We start from the raw sequence: 14,734 nt of genomic DNA, 5'->3' as shown, positions 1-14,734 counted from the left end.
GCAGATGCTCAACCACTGAGCCACCCACTCATCCCTATTTCTGCAACCTTTATTTCAAGACTACAATACACACTATGTTGAGATATTATCCTTTTCCTACTTTCCATTTCAAATAATCCCCCATTATACTTCCAGAGCCAATTCCGGAGAGGTTACCAATGTGCATTGGTTACAGAATAGCTCACATGATAGAATGCCATCTGTATAGAGACCCCAAAGTCTCTCATCAACTTGAACAACTGATGCCCTGTTCATTATCCAGTGAATCCCTTGATCCCAAGAAACAACAAACAAGAAAATTCCCCTCCCTTTACAGAGCAACTACCACACATAAGGCATTCCTCTCGGCAATTTCCACCAATTCTGCTGCTTCTCAGCCAGAGAAATCTCCTAGGAGGTCCTCAGCAGTGAGAGGCTGGATATCTTGCCCTGGGACTGGATAAGCTCCTTTAGCGACCCCCAAACCAGTATTTATGTTTTCAACCCAGACCCCTCACTTACATTGCTTTTTCTAAAATTCAAGAGGATCATCTAGACAACTTGCAACATCAGCACCACATCCACAAATTAAGGAAAATATAAGCAAACCTACACTACAGTATAAGTTCCATAAGGGTGAGAAGTTTGATTTTTTGTTGTTGCTGTTCACTAATGTATCTCCCGGTTCCTGGAAGAATGCTTGGCATATAGAAGGCCATCAATGTAAATGAATGAAATATCTAGAACATATGCCAACACTACAACAGAAAACTCACCAGCAAAATAATGTTTCCAGATCCTAACAACATTCATTAAAAATCACTTCTTTTTGCTGGTACCACTTACCTTTTTTTTTTTTTTTTTTTTTGGTACCACTTACCTTAAACACAGAGGCACTCCTCCCCCCACCCCTTTTATTTAAAGATTTATTTATTTATTTATTTATTTGAGACCCAGAGAGAGGCAGAGACACAGGCAGAGGGAGAAGCAGGTTCCATTCAGGGAGCCCAACATGGGACTCGATCCCGGGACTCCAGGATCATGCCCTAGGCCAAAGGCAGCGCTAAACCTCTGAGCCACCAGGGCTGTCCTTTTTTTGCCATTTTTTAAGAAAGATTTTATTTATTCGTTTGAGAGAGAGGGAGAGCACAAGGGAGGGGTAAAGGGAGAAACTGACTCCCCACTGAGCAGGAAGCCCAGCATAGGGCTGGGATTATGACCTGAACTGAAGGCAGATGCTTAATCAACTGAGCCACCCAAGCACCCTCCTTTTTTCCCCCCCCAAAAAACTTCCCTAGGTGATTACCTATACAAAAGTAAATATTACCTTTTCTACACTGTTGGTAGGAAGCACCCTGCCATCCAGGAAAAGCACCTTTCTGAAAATTTAGTATTTAAGAAGTCACAGTGGAATTATAAGGCATTTAGAACTGAATGACAATGAAGCCACTATTTTGAAAACTGGTGGAATACAGATAAAGCAAGGGAAATTCCCTTTAAGGGGATTTTATAACCCCAAATTATATTTTAGAAAATAAGAAAGGTTGGAAATTAACATAGTAAGTATTTATTTATTTGTTTATTTATTTTCATAGTATTTAAAGACTTTTTTAAAAAAAGGAGTAACACATTAAATTTGAAAGTATGAGAGGTTAATAAAAATACAGAAATTAAACAAATATACATATTTAAAAAGAAACAGATATGATCAACAAAAGCTGAGCTATTTGAAGAGACTATAAATAAATATCTATAGGTTTGTCTAATAATATAGACAAATCTCTGTTCAGACAAAAAAAATACAGGATTCCCAAATACATCAGGAATGAAAAGTAGGATATTAACTACAGAAACTAAACTATAGAGAATTTTTAAATAATAAGAGAAGGCTATGAACCATATTCCAACATTTTGAAGGCTTAAATATAGTATCTAATTTTTATATTTTTGTTTAATGTTTTAAAAGGTTTGTTTATTTTAGTGCATGCACAAGGGGCAGAGAGAGAGAGGGAGAGAGAGACTCTCAAGCTGACACCCTGCTGAGTGTGGAGCCTGGACACTGGGCTGGATCTCACAACCCTGAGACCATGACCTGAGCTGAAACGAAACTAAGAATTGGATGCTCAACTGACTGAGCCACTGAGGCACCCCTAGTATCTAATTTTTAGAGAAATGTGTGAATTATCAAAATTGACTTGAGAAGAAATTGCAAACCCAAATAAATTAACAACCATTAGACAAACTCAATTGCATTTTTAAAATACAATGGTTTCTCAGATGAGTTTTACCAAACAATCAAGAAACAAACAATATCTACCTCATATAAACTGTTATAGGAAAAAAAAAAGGGTTATTTCCAAATGCATGTTATGAAGGTAGTACAACCCTGATACCAAATATGGAGAAAGACTGTGCAAGAAAAGAAAATTATAAGCTCAAATCACTTACAAGCATCGATGGTAAAATAAAAAAGCACTCAAATTGTGTGAAGCAGTGTATTAAAGAAATAATAGTACATTATGGCAAAACTAGATGTATCTCAAAGAATGCAAGGATAGGTCCATATTTGAAAAAGCTATCAGTGACCCATTACATTAACATAACAAAGACAAAAACTATAATCATCGCAATAGTTGTAGAAAAAGCATTTAATAAAATTCAGTATTCATTGCATAGTTTTAAAATATTCCTACTTCAAACTCAACTGGGATAGAAGGGAACTCCTTTACCAGTTAAATAGTTTCCCCCCAAAACTTACAACAACTATTATCATGAATAATAATGGCACATTAGAAATATTCTCAATGAAAAAAAAAAAAAAGAAATATTCTCAATGAGACAGAAACAGGAAAACAATCTTGCTCTCATCCTTACTATGTGATGTTTTATTGGAGGTCCCAGCCATCCAATGAGGTAAGGGGAACAGTACCAAGAATATTATTTACAGATAATATGACTAGCTATATAAAAATACAGAATATGCAAATAAACCATTTAATTAATAAGGAAGTTCAGCATGTTTGCTAAACAAGATTATTCCAAAATCAAAAATATTTTCATATGGCATCAATAATCATTAAAGAAACTTAAAAAGGGGATCCCTGGGTGGCGCAGCGGTTTGGCGCCTGCCTTTGGCCCAGGGCGCGATCCTGGAGACCTGGGATCGAGTCCCACGTCGGGCTCCCGGTGCATGGAGCCTGCTTCTCCCTCTGCCTATGTCTCTGCCTCTCTCTCTCTCTCTCTCTCTGTGACTATCATAAATAAATAAAAATTTTAAAAAAAAATTTTAAAAAACTTAAAAAGGATCCCATTTATAACAACAACAAAAGCTGTAAGGTGCGTAGGAATAAATTTAACAAAAAGTACAAGAGTTTATAAATAACTCTGAAATATTATTGAAGGATATGAAGAAATCAGAGTGGTATTAATGTATTAGATGACTCAATTTTATAAGGCTATATCTCCCAAAATTTAATGTATAAATTTAACTTAGCAAAATACTCAAAAAGGTTTTTCAGTGGAAGCTGACAAACAGATGCTAAAGTTAGTACAGAAGAATAGAAGTTGCAAAATAGCCAGTACAGGGCAGCCCAGGTGGCTCAGCGGTTTAGCACCTGCCTTCAGCCCAGGGCCTGATCCTGGAGACCTGGGATCGAGTCCCACGTCAGGCTCCCTGCATGGAGCCTGCTTCTCCCTCTGCCTGTGTCTCTGCCTCTCTCTCTGTGTCTCTCATGAATAAATAAACAATAAAATCTTAAAAAAAAAAATAGCCAGTACAGTTTAAAAAATGAACAGAGTGGGTGGGGTATGGGGGTGTGGGCGCCCTCCTAGATGCGAAGACTTATTATAAAGCCATAATAATTAAAACAGTGTGGTACTGGCTCCGAATTGGTTTAATCAGTGGAAAAGGACAAAGCAGGAACATATCCATGAATATATGAAAATTTAATTTTCACCATGGTGGCACTGCACATTAATGGGGGAATAAAAGACTGTCTGGTAAATCAGGTTAGGATAACAGGTTTTCCATGTTGGGGAAAGAGGAGAGTAAAATTAAATTTGTAATTTACACCATTCAAAAAATAAGTTCCAGGGAATCAATTTTATAAGTGTTGAGACCAAAACTTTAAAACGTTAAGAAAAAAAAAAAAAAAAAAGGCTATCTTCATGGTATCAGGTATGGAGGGAATTCTTCCATAAGACACAAATGACACAAATGATAAAGAGATCAAGGAATATGACCACATTTTACATTTTTTATGGAACAAAAGACATCAGACAGTCAAAAGAAGAGCCACAGACTGAGACAATCTACTGTTTATACGTATGAACCCCTATAAAACAAGGGAAAATGAAAACATACACTGCCCCTTGGAAAAATGGGTGAGGACTGTAAAAAAATAAATCACAGACTCGAAACCTTAATAGTCAATCAATATATGAAGAAGTGCTCAGCCTCCCTAGTAGTGAGGGAAATGCAAATAAAACAACAAGATGCTGGGTTTTAAAAAGTCAAATTGTTAGAAATGAAAAAATTCTGAATCTAAAAAGTAGTGAAGGTCATGTGAGGGAGACAAGAACTCTCATCCACTGCTGGTGGATGTGTAAACTGAAGAACCATTTGGCGTCTCTAATACAACTGAACATGTGCGTGTAGCCTAGCAATTCCCCATCTAGGAAGAGTCATTGAGAAATTCTCACATATGTGCAAAGGACACATGTACACGCATGTTCATATTAGCATTGCCCCAAATGCTGGCAGCAGCTTAAATATTCATCAATAGAGGAATGAATAAACAAGGCACATTTATATGCATAGATCTACAATATAGCAAGTAAAATGAATGAACTGATCTATATTTATCAACATGGAGAGAAAAAATAAAAACAAACCATGAAGAAAAAAAAAAGTCAGAATATGTACAGTCTAACACCACACATATTAAAAATCAAATAAAACAATATTCTGTATTTTTATGAGTTTATAAACAGTAAAAGTGTAAAACCTATGTTGGAAAGTTACCTACTAAATTCATGATAGTGTTTGCCTTTGGAGAAAAAGGTGAAGAATGGTTTTGGCAGGGGTGGGTGGTACAAAGGGATTTGAGTTTTATCAGAAATCTTGAATTTCTTCAATTAGAAAAAATAAAAAGACCTGCAGCAGACCTGACAAAATGTTAATAGTCATCAATAGTATCATTAGGGACTTGGATGCCTGTGATGTCTCTGTGTTTTTAAATATCTTTATATTTTTTTCCAAATAATCAAACTAAAAGAAAAGCAGCTAGTAAAGAATGCTTTGATAGAAATTTCACCTGTGTAGATAAATAGAATTAATTGTCTAAAATTTAGAGGAAGGAACCTTATAATAATTACCTGTTTTAGAATGGAATGTCCATAAAAATAATATAGCTGATAATATTAATAAAACTACTGAAATGCAAAAAGCAGATTCTATAGGTATCAACATGGATAGTTCTCAAAATCATATTGAGGAGAAACTTGTAAGTTGCAAAATGACGTGTACACTAGTGTAGCATTTATAAAGAAAATTTAAAATGCATAAGCATGGGTATATATATTTACATATAAATCTATAAGCAATTAGGTCATAAAGGTATAATAATAAATGCTGAAAGAATACACTCTTTATAATATTGATTACCTAGGGAAGTAAGGAGGGAGAAAGTTGAATTAGGGAGGCAAATAAAGTGACATTTAGCTCTAGCTGCAGTCTTGAATATAAATTTAAAAAAAACCCTGAAGCAAATATGACAAATATTTTACATTTGATTATTCTAGGAAATAAATACTCAAATGTATGTTATTCTGGATGTACATGCATCTTTAATTTCCAAAATAAAAAGTACTGAAGAATTACAAACAAAATGCACATAATTCAACACTATATAAGTAAAGCTTATGTATGTCAAAAACGGTGCCATTACTATTTTTAGAAATCATCCTGTTTGCTTCCCTATATGTTTTTAATTCTTCAAAAATCAAAGGAGGAAAAAAAGCAAGGAAGAAATGCAAAAGAAAAAAACAAACAAAAAACAGCAAACCCAACAGATACCTGATCACATAAAAAGAAAACCCTCCACAATCACAATGAGCGGTTCTACACCATGTGCTGCGTTTTCTTATTTTTAATTTTTGTCAAAAGAAAAAATAAAAGATGTTGCCTAATTGGAAACGTGACTTTCTATTATTAAAATTGTGGGAGTCCATTTTAATGTGTTTATCTCGCTGCTAGTCTATAATTTATATTTCAGCGTGGAAATTTGTTTGTATGCCTGTGACAGGTTAATGCAGTTTAAACATGCATTTTCCTTTCGTTGGTTGAATAGTTAAATCGTTACTCAAAGGATTTTAAGTTTCAATTTCAACCATGAGAGGATTCTTTGCCTTTTCAAGGTTAGAAATGTTTCTGGTGCAAAATGCTATTAATTAATGGCTACGCAGTGGGTCTATCTGGGGGACTGGTACCGACTCCGGATTAACGGCGGGGCTGTTCCACGAGAAAACTTTTCTGGATGCGGACCTGGGGATATCTTACATTCGGGCTGACAGCGGTGGACAGAAATGCGATGTAATTCCAGCCCGCTCACCTAGCAATCGCAGTCAGGAACCGAAAGGCACATCAGGTATCAGCAGTTCGTTTTCCTTAAAAAAAAGTTTCTCGGACTCCGCCGGACACCGCGCTGGCGGAGGACCAGCGGGCGCGGGGGGGCGACGCCGGCAGGCTGCCCAGAAGTTACGATCGGGGAGTTTTCTCTTTATGAAAATTACCTGGCTCACCAGCAGAGGCAAGAGAGCGAAGACAAGATAATTTCTCAGGCTGTTAAAAATGACTTAGCCCGGTGGGCCCCGCGTTCCGAGGGGGTGTCCTGCGGGCCGGGGCGGGTCCCGCCGCCCCCGCGGGCTCCGGTGCGTCAGGGGCGCGTCAGGCGGGGCGGGCTCCGCGCGGGCGGCGGCGGCGGCGGCGGGCGGCGGGCGGCGGGCGGCGCGCACCGGGCCTCCTGCTTCTCGCTCCGAGGCTGCGGGACGGACGCTCCCGAGAACTCTCCCGCCCGCGGCCGGCCGCGCTCGGACGGCGCTCGCCGGCGGCCCGGCGGTGCCAGCATGTCCGCCGCCGTGGCGTGCCTGGACTACTTCGCCGCCGAGTGCTTGGTGTCCATGTCCGCGGGCGCCGTGGTTCACCGCCGCCCGCCGGACCCCGAGGGCGCGGGCGGAGCCGCCGGCTCGGAGGTGGGTGCGGCGCCGCCGGAGTCCGCTCTGCCGGGTCCGGGGCCACCGGGACCCGCGTCGGTCCCCCCGCTCCCCCAGGTCCCCGCCCCCAGCCCCGGCGCGGGCGGCGCCGCGCCCCACCTGCTGGCTGCAAGCGTCTTGGCTGACTTGCGCGGCGGCTCCGGGGAGGGCTTCGGGGAGAACTCGGGGGAAGCTCCGCGCGCCTCGCCCGGCTCCTCCGGCCCGACCCCGTGCTCAGAGCCGGCCCCGACCGCCAGCGCGGCGGAGATCTCCGGACCCGCGCACTCCGCCGGCGCGCTCGAGGTCCCCGGAGCGCCCGCCGTCCCCGGAGCGCCTGCGGTCCCCGGGGCGGGCCCCGGCGCGGCCCCAGGGGCCTGCCCCGCCCCCGCCACAGGTCCAGTCCCCCGTCGGAGGCCGGTTACACCTGCTGCCAAGCGCCACCGTTGCCCCTTTCCGGGCTGCAACAAAGCCTATTACAAGTCGTCGCATCTGAAGTCCCACCAGCGCACCCACACGGGCGAGCGCCCTTTCTCCTGCGACTGGCTCGACTGCGACAAGAAGTTCACGCGCTCCGACGAGCTGGCCCGCCACTACAGGACGCACACGGGCGAGAAGCGCTTCTCCTGCCCCCTCTGCCCCAAGCAGTTCTCCCGGAGCGACCATCTGACCAAGCACGCTCGTCGCCACCCAGCCTATCATCCCGACATGATCGAGTACCGCGGGCGCCGTCGCACTCCCCGCGTCGACTCGCAACCCACCAGCCTGGTGGACAGCTCCGGCTCCGTCCCTGGCCAGGCGCCCAGCTTCACCACCTGCCTGTCAGACGGTCATTGCTGTTAGTCGTCCCCGCAAGGACGATCCCCAGGCCGTTGTCCCTGCCTTTTCTTTGCCCATCCCTCTTTTCCCGGAGTCATTAGACCAAGGCACAGACTGGTTCCTCCGCTTCGAGGGTTGGTCCGGGCAGGCACGTTGGACCCTGGGGAGGGACTGGGGGCCCGAAAATAGCAGGAATTCTTACAACACGTGTACCAACCTAAAAGGGAGGGTTGCCTCAGGACAGCCCCCTGGAACTGGTGAGGAGGGATGAACCCCGGTGCTCTCTCCAGAGTCCTGAAGAGTCTCCCTTCCATGGAACCAGAGATGTAAAACTGGAATTCTCAGGTGCTTGAGGAGCCCCCAGTCTCAAAGGACTCTGGTGTCTTACCCACCCACGAGGGAAGGACCTTGGAGAGGGTGTCAGGGGTGGCAGTCTTGGAAATGTCCAGGACTGGGATGGTGAGAGGCCTTTGGAAACAGAAATGATTTCTATTTCTGTAAATAGCAATGTTTACTAATTTATTTTTAGTATCTTTTAAACAGGGATCCCAGGTTGATGGGAGGTTGATGTCCTCCACTCCCCTAATTGCCCCAGCTACCTCTGCTAGGAGAGGCCATGTAAGAGTCCATGTGAATGTATGGCTGGGAGATGCTTCTTGGTGTCTGGGGAGTGGTGCGAGTCTGTTTGCAGGTCCTGTTGCATGGTTTGGACCCTGCACTTGCGTCATAGCCTTTCTTCCCATTTGGATTCCTACTTGGGGAGGGTAACTTCCTGGCTCACTCTCACAGTGAGACTGGTTTCAAAATTTGGAAACAACCATAGAAGCAACAGAAATGAAAGAGTGATCCAGGCTAGTTCCCCTTTCACCCTCTAGTGACTTTGGGTGAAATAGGTCCACAACAAGACCTTTCAGGACCATTGTTAACATTCAGGGAAATAGGGGCATGTGGTTCCAGCTGCCCAGTCCAAGTAATCTCAGGTGTGGTAGATTCTGTTCGTTTCTTAGTGGCTAGTGAGGGGGGGGGTTTATTTCCCTTGGGAACTGTGCATTTTTGTTTTTGCAGCAAGTGAGTTGATGGTTTGGGGAAGGGAAGATGAGAGTGGCTTTCTCCAAAGATCTGGCTGCCTTGGATTTGGGGAAGGAACAGCAAAGTGAAAATTATTATCAAATAGTAGGACCCTTCTCCCTTGACCTTGAAGTCCCTCCAAGTTACACCCTCAGGACCCCTCTGCCCCAATGCAGGAATCAAGCATCAGCAGTATTTATTCTTCCTATATGTGTCTGCTGCAATGAATGAAGTTGTCGGCCACTCTGCTTATATATGTGTGAATGTGTATACATGTGACCTTTTTACTAGAGATGGGGCTGAAAGGAATTTCCTGCTCTGGTAAGGCTCCTGCAGCCCCCCTCCTGAATGTCTTGTAATAGTCCATCAATCCCATTTGTGGAGGGTGCCATAATCTCAAAGGACCATAACAGGCATCTAGGTAGACAAACTGCTTTCCCCTGTTTTGCAGATGAAGACACCAAAGCCAGGATAAGTTCAAAGTCTCATGCTGAGTTGCTGGCAAAAGCCAGGACTAGAACTTAGGTATCTGGCTTTCTAAGTGATTCTTTCCCTCAGGCTTGGTTACCTCACCTCCTCTCTGGGCCCTTAGCCAAAGGACACCACTCTCCCTTCCTGCCATCAGTATTCCCTTCCTCCCTCCCTAATTCCTATCACTTCTAAATTCCTTCAGATGTCTAGTCCCTGCTGAATATTTTGCCTGTTGTGTTTAACCCCAAAGCCCTTTTCTTAGCAGGTTGAGTCCATTTCCTCCTTCCACATCATATGAACCTAAAATGGGAATTACTGTTTGGCATTTGGGGAGAGACTTTATTTTTTTGACCTGGTAGATTAATTTTCAGTGCCAATTCTATTCTTTCGCTGGTCCTGGGCATTCTATTTTCCTCGAGGGAGTGAGTGATACAGACTTGACATTGGGACTCTACTAGGTGCTCTTGCACTGAGGGAGAGGTCCTTAAGAAGGACCCAAAGGGTATGCCCTGTGACTTTGAAGGGGTCAATGTTTCCTGATGCAGACTAAGTGGGGTGGGTGGGGCTCTTTTTTGGGTTACATATGGGAAGAGGAGGCCCCCAATTGTGCAGGTGGACCTTGGTGGTGGGAAGAGTCCTCCCTTTGCTCTGTTTGTCTCTTCAGCTGGAGCTGGATAGGAAGGGCCCTCTGAGCCCTCTTGAGGATTGTCTCCTTCAGTAGAAGATCTGCCATTGGGTAGATGAACAGCGAAGCTAACAGGACAGCGACTCCCACTGACTCTTCTGGAATTGGGCTTAAGAATGCTTGGCTTTTCCAACTACCCTTTGATAAATAGCTTTTGATTTTCAAGCTCCCAAGCAGTGTCCTTATTTGGGTTCTTCGACCTGGGGGACTTTTGTTTGGGGATGGTCTCTGACAATCTAAGTGTGGTATGTCTTGCAATGACTCCTCCTAGGGCTTGGGACAGTGGGAAGGGGGACACTCAAAACACTTAGAGTAGCCAGATAATGGAAGCAAGAATTATAGGCTAATCTTTCTTAGTCTTGGTATCGTTGTTACCCTTTCATTCCAGTAGCCAGACAGCTCTTGAGAAACAATTTTTAGTGAAATGTCTTGGAAGGGGCTTCCTGGCTTTATTGGTGTATCTTTTGCTAAGCTGTTTTTTTGTTAAACAGATGGAGCTCAATTAGTGAATGAGTCTGGGGATTGGTTGGGGTCAGCCTGAACCTCTGGGCCCTTCCCCACCCCTGTCATCCTGAATTCTGATGTAGGCATGACCAAATCTAGCAATGGAATCTACTGATAGGACTCTTCTGAATTCTGGGTTGGAAGCTGGGGATGAATGCCGGGTTAGATCTTGGATGTGAGGGAATTGAATCCCCAGCCCCTGGGAGGGTGTGACGAGTACAGGCCTTGCCTTCATCCATAGGGGACAAGAATCTGTCATTTGTCCCCATTTCTCTGTTCTTCTAGTAGGGAAACATACTGGGATGCTACTCTTGACCCCCGTTTCTACCTTTTACTCACTTTTCTGTGATGGAGACGCAGGGAAGAGGGTCATTGTACACACATACACACGCGCGTGCACACACACACACACACACACACACACCCTAAGCTCTCTTCTTTCTCTTGTACTTCTTTGCCTGCAATGTGTATGTGGTGCATTCATATCCAGCTATCACCTAATAAGCATACCTTCTGAGGCCCAGATCTGCCTTCCAGAGGCAGGTCTGAAGAGCATCTCCCTCTGTTTCCACTTTTGGAGCGGCCATGTCCCCTTGCACCTCTCCAGGTAAGTGTTTCCTTTGTATATTCTCTTTTGGGTGGGTAATCCTAATATCAGGAATTGGGAGTGGTGAGAGAGGCAAATGGTATTAGAAAACCCAATTCTGGCTTTAGATACAGCTTCATCAACAAAATACTGATATTTTGATCATCGTTTGTCTGATTCCTACATCTATTATCCAGATAGTTGAGAACTTAGAGGGAAAAGGAATAGGATTACTTTTCTCCCTTAAGTCCTAACACATGCAAATATGCATTGGCTGTATATCTTGAGAAATAGTCACTCTGATGGGAATTAGAGAACCAAAATAAGATATGTGGAGATGGGACATCTGGTATACCAGAGCACAAATCTTTAGCACTTTAGTGATTTTGGACCGATGAGTTCTTTGGCCTTTTCAAGTCCTAGCAGCTTATAGCAACTAGCTTCCACAGCCAAGCTACTTTTTTTCGAGGTACTGGACATAGGACTTTTCAAAACTAGACTGCACAGGCCACTGTGGCTGATATTGATTCATACAGGTATAGTTGAGACAGGCTTGCTGCAGAAGGGAGCATTATTTTTTTAAAAAAATTATTTAATTATCTATTTGAGAGAGAGGGAGAGAGCACATGGGGGGAGGGGCAGAAGGAGAGGGAGAATCCTAAAGCAGACTCCTGACTGAGCATGCAGCCTGACATGGGGCTCAATCCCAGGATCCTGATATCAGGACCTGAGCTGAAGTCAAGGGTCAGATGCTTAACTGATTGAGCCACTAAGGCACTCCAGGAGAAGCACTAATGAATGGAACAATTTGTGCTGCCTTTACTGTCAGCCAGAATTGTAGGTGAGGACTTTAAGGTGCAATGGCATAAGTTCTGGGTAAACTGCAAAACACAAGTTTAGGAGATTCTAGTCCTAAAACTGTGCTGGGGATTAGCAAGTAACATTAGATCAGTTTCACCCAATTTGATTCCCTTTAATCTTTTTTTTTTAAGATTTTTATTTATTTATTTGAAAAAGAGAGAGAGAGGGAGCATGAGCTGGAGGAGGGCCTCAAGGGGAAGGAGAAGCAGCAGACTTCCCACTAAGCAGGGAGCCCTATGTGGAATTTGATCTCAGTACTCTAGGATCATGACTTGAGCCGAAGACAGACACTCAACTGGCTGAGCCACCCAGGTGTCCTGTTCCCTTTTATCTTAATTTGAATTGCATCTTTTATATGGCCAGGGAGAGACCTATAGGAGGGGCCATGTTCTTTATTTGACAAAGGGTAGCAAGAGTCCCCTTCTGTTTATGTCCCAAGTTGGTGCCAGGTACGTTAACTATATAAGTCCTGACAGTGAAATTTCAGGGACTCAATCTGTGTTTTATCACAGAGGAATGGTGAATTTTAATCAGGAATAAAAAAAAAAAAAAAGAGGATGCAAAATTTTTTAATATATGGGCTTGAGGTAGAGAGAAGCCATGCCATTATAACCCCAATAGGAAGAGTATTTTTAAAGGGTGTGCCCCTTTTTACTTTTTCCTAAGAATCAAGTCTTTGAGGAAATAAAGGAGGAATCTTATTTGTTTCAAATATATGTTTAGATATTGAAGCCAAAATGGAAGCAGTGGTGAAAAATGAATAAAGAGGTCATTTGGGGCACCTGGGTGGCTCAGGGGTTGAGCGTCTGCCTTCGGCTCAGGGTGTGATCCTGGAGTCCCAGCATCGAGTCCCATGTTGGGCTCCCTGCATGGAGACTGCTTCTCCCTCTGCCTATGTCTCTGCCTTTCTCTCTCTCTCTCTGTGTCTCTCATAAATAAATAAATAAATAAATAAATAAATAAATAAATAAATAAATAAAAAAATCTTAAAAGATTTTTTACACCCTGGGCCGAAGACAGACACTCAACCTCTGAGCCACCAGGCATCCCTAAATACAATCTTAAAAAAAAAAAAAAGGGATCCCTGGGTGGCGCAGCGGTTTGGCGCCTGCCTTTGGCCCAGGGCGCGATCCTGGAGACCCGGGATCGAATCCCACGTCAGGCTCTCGGTGCATGGAGCCTGCTTCTCCCTCTGCCTGTGTCTCTGCCTCTCTCTCTCTCTCTCTCTCTCTGTGACTATCATAAATAAATAAAAATTAAAAAAAAAAAAAGACAGGTTGACTGAACTGGAGGAAGGGAAGGATTTTTTTAGAAGAAAGGTTGTGTTCTTAGAGGTTAGAGTTGACAACAAATGGAAAATACAAAAGTTCAGAAGCTAACCAATATTAAAGATGAGACTAAAAAAGATGGTGGTAGTTTAGTCATTACTAGGTTAGAGGAGGTGATTGGAACCCAATGAGATATAACAGAAGAAGACAAACTCTCAGAGAGAAAATGGAATGCCTACTTCTGCCAGGGATCTCAGATCCAAGGGAATATTGACAGGTACCTACCTAAGTCTGTAGATAAACCTTTAGAAAATCATCCTTTGAACACAGATAGGTTGGATACAGAATATGTAGGCAATACTTTCAACTTTTTTTGGTTAGTCTCAGGGATATTACCATTGAAATGGAATAGGAATACTCAATCAGGGCAGCCCTGGTGGCACAGCGGTTTAGCGCCGCCTGCAGCCCAGGGTGTAATCCTGGAGACCTGGGATGGAGTCCCATGTTGGGCTCCCTGCATGGAGCCTGCTTCTCCCTCTGCCTGTGTCTCTGCTTCTCTCTCTCTGTCTCTCATGAATAAATAAATAAAACCTTTAAAAAAAAAAAAAAGGAATACTCAATCAGTTGAGCAGAACTCTTGATTTTGGCTCAGGTTGTGATCTCAGAGTCCTGGGATCCAGCCCCCAGTTGGTCCGTGCTCTTCATGGAGTCTGCTGTCTCTCTCCCTCTGCTCCTTTCTCTCTCTCTAAAATAATTTTTTTTTTTAAAGAAAGAAATAGAATAGGAATACAAATATGGCTCAGAGAACGTACAGAGTTAGGTCTCTAAGGGAAGTCATAGGGTGAATGAAACACATGTAATATATCAAAGTAGTTAATAGAAATCAGGAAGAAATAAGCATGATCATCTCATTTGATTCTAAAATAAGTATTTGTGAAAACTCAACACCAATTTGTGATTTAATTTGAAAAAACTTGGCAAACTAGTTAGAAAAAAGATAATTTATTAAATTGATAAAGAGTATCCATCAAAAGCCTACAGTAAACATCAAACTTAATGTTGAAAGATTATAGGCATTCCTATTGACCATATAGTAGGATGAATAGTCTTTAAAAACTCCAGGCAGTTTTTAAAATACAACAAAAATATAAGCCCAAATATAAAAATACTATAAAAATATAAGCAAAACTCATGCTTTGGAAAATGTAAAAGCAAACCCATACATGACTCAGACAACAGGGACAA

The 14,734-nt window shown here is 43.1% G+C and overlaps 1 protein-coding gene across 1 annotated transcript; it reads left to right on the top strand.

Annotated features, from left to right (window-relative positions):
- The first annotated feature begins 7,104 nt into the window (after positions 1-7,104).
- On the top strand, positions 7,105-10,373 carry KLF14 (KLF transcription factor 14). Its single transcript, XM_077855892.1, has one exon. The coding sequence runs from the start codon at positions 7,105-7,107 to the stop codon at positions 8,068-8,070; it is 966 nt and encodes a 321-aa protein (XP_077712018.1). The 3' UTR covers positions 8,071-10,373.
- The last annotated feature ends 4,361 nt before the right edge of the window (positions 10,374-14,734 follow it).

This window comes from Canis aureus, chromosome 18 (genome assembly GCF_053574225.1).
Source record: "Canis aureus isolate CA01 chromosome 18, VMU_Caureus_v.1.0, whole genome shotgun sequence".
NCBI lineage: Eukaryota > Metazoa > Chordata > Mammalia > Carnivora > Canidae > Canis > Canis aureus.
The sequence above is the reverse complement of the archived record's forward strand: the minus strand, read 5'-3'. Positions and strand labels throughout refer to the sequence as shown.

Bases quoted from the DNA above. Each gene is read 5' to 3' on its own strand.
- KLF14 (XM_077855892.1), top strand. From the start codon at position 7,105: ATGTCCGCCGCCGTGGCGTGCCTGGACTACTTCGCCGCCGAGTGCTTG.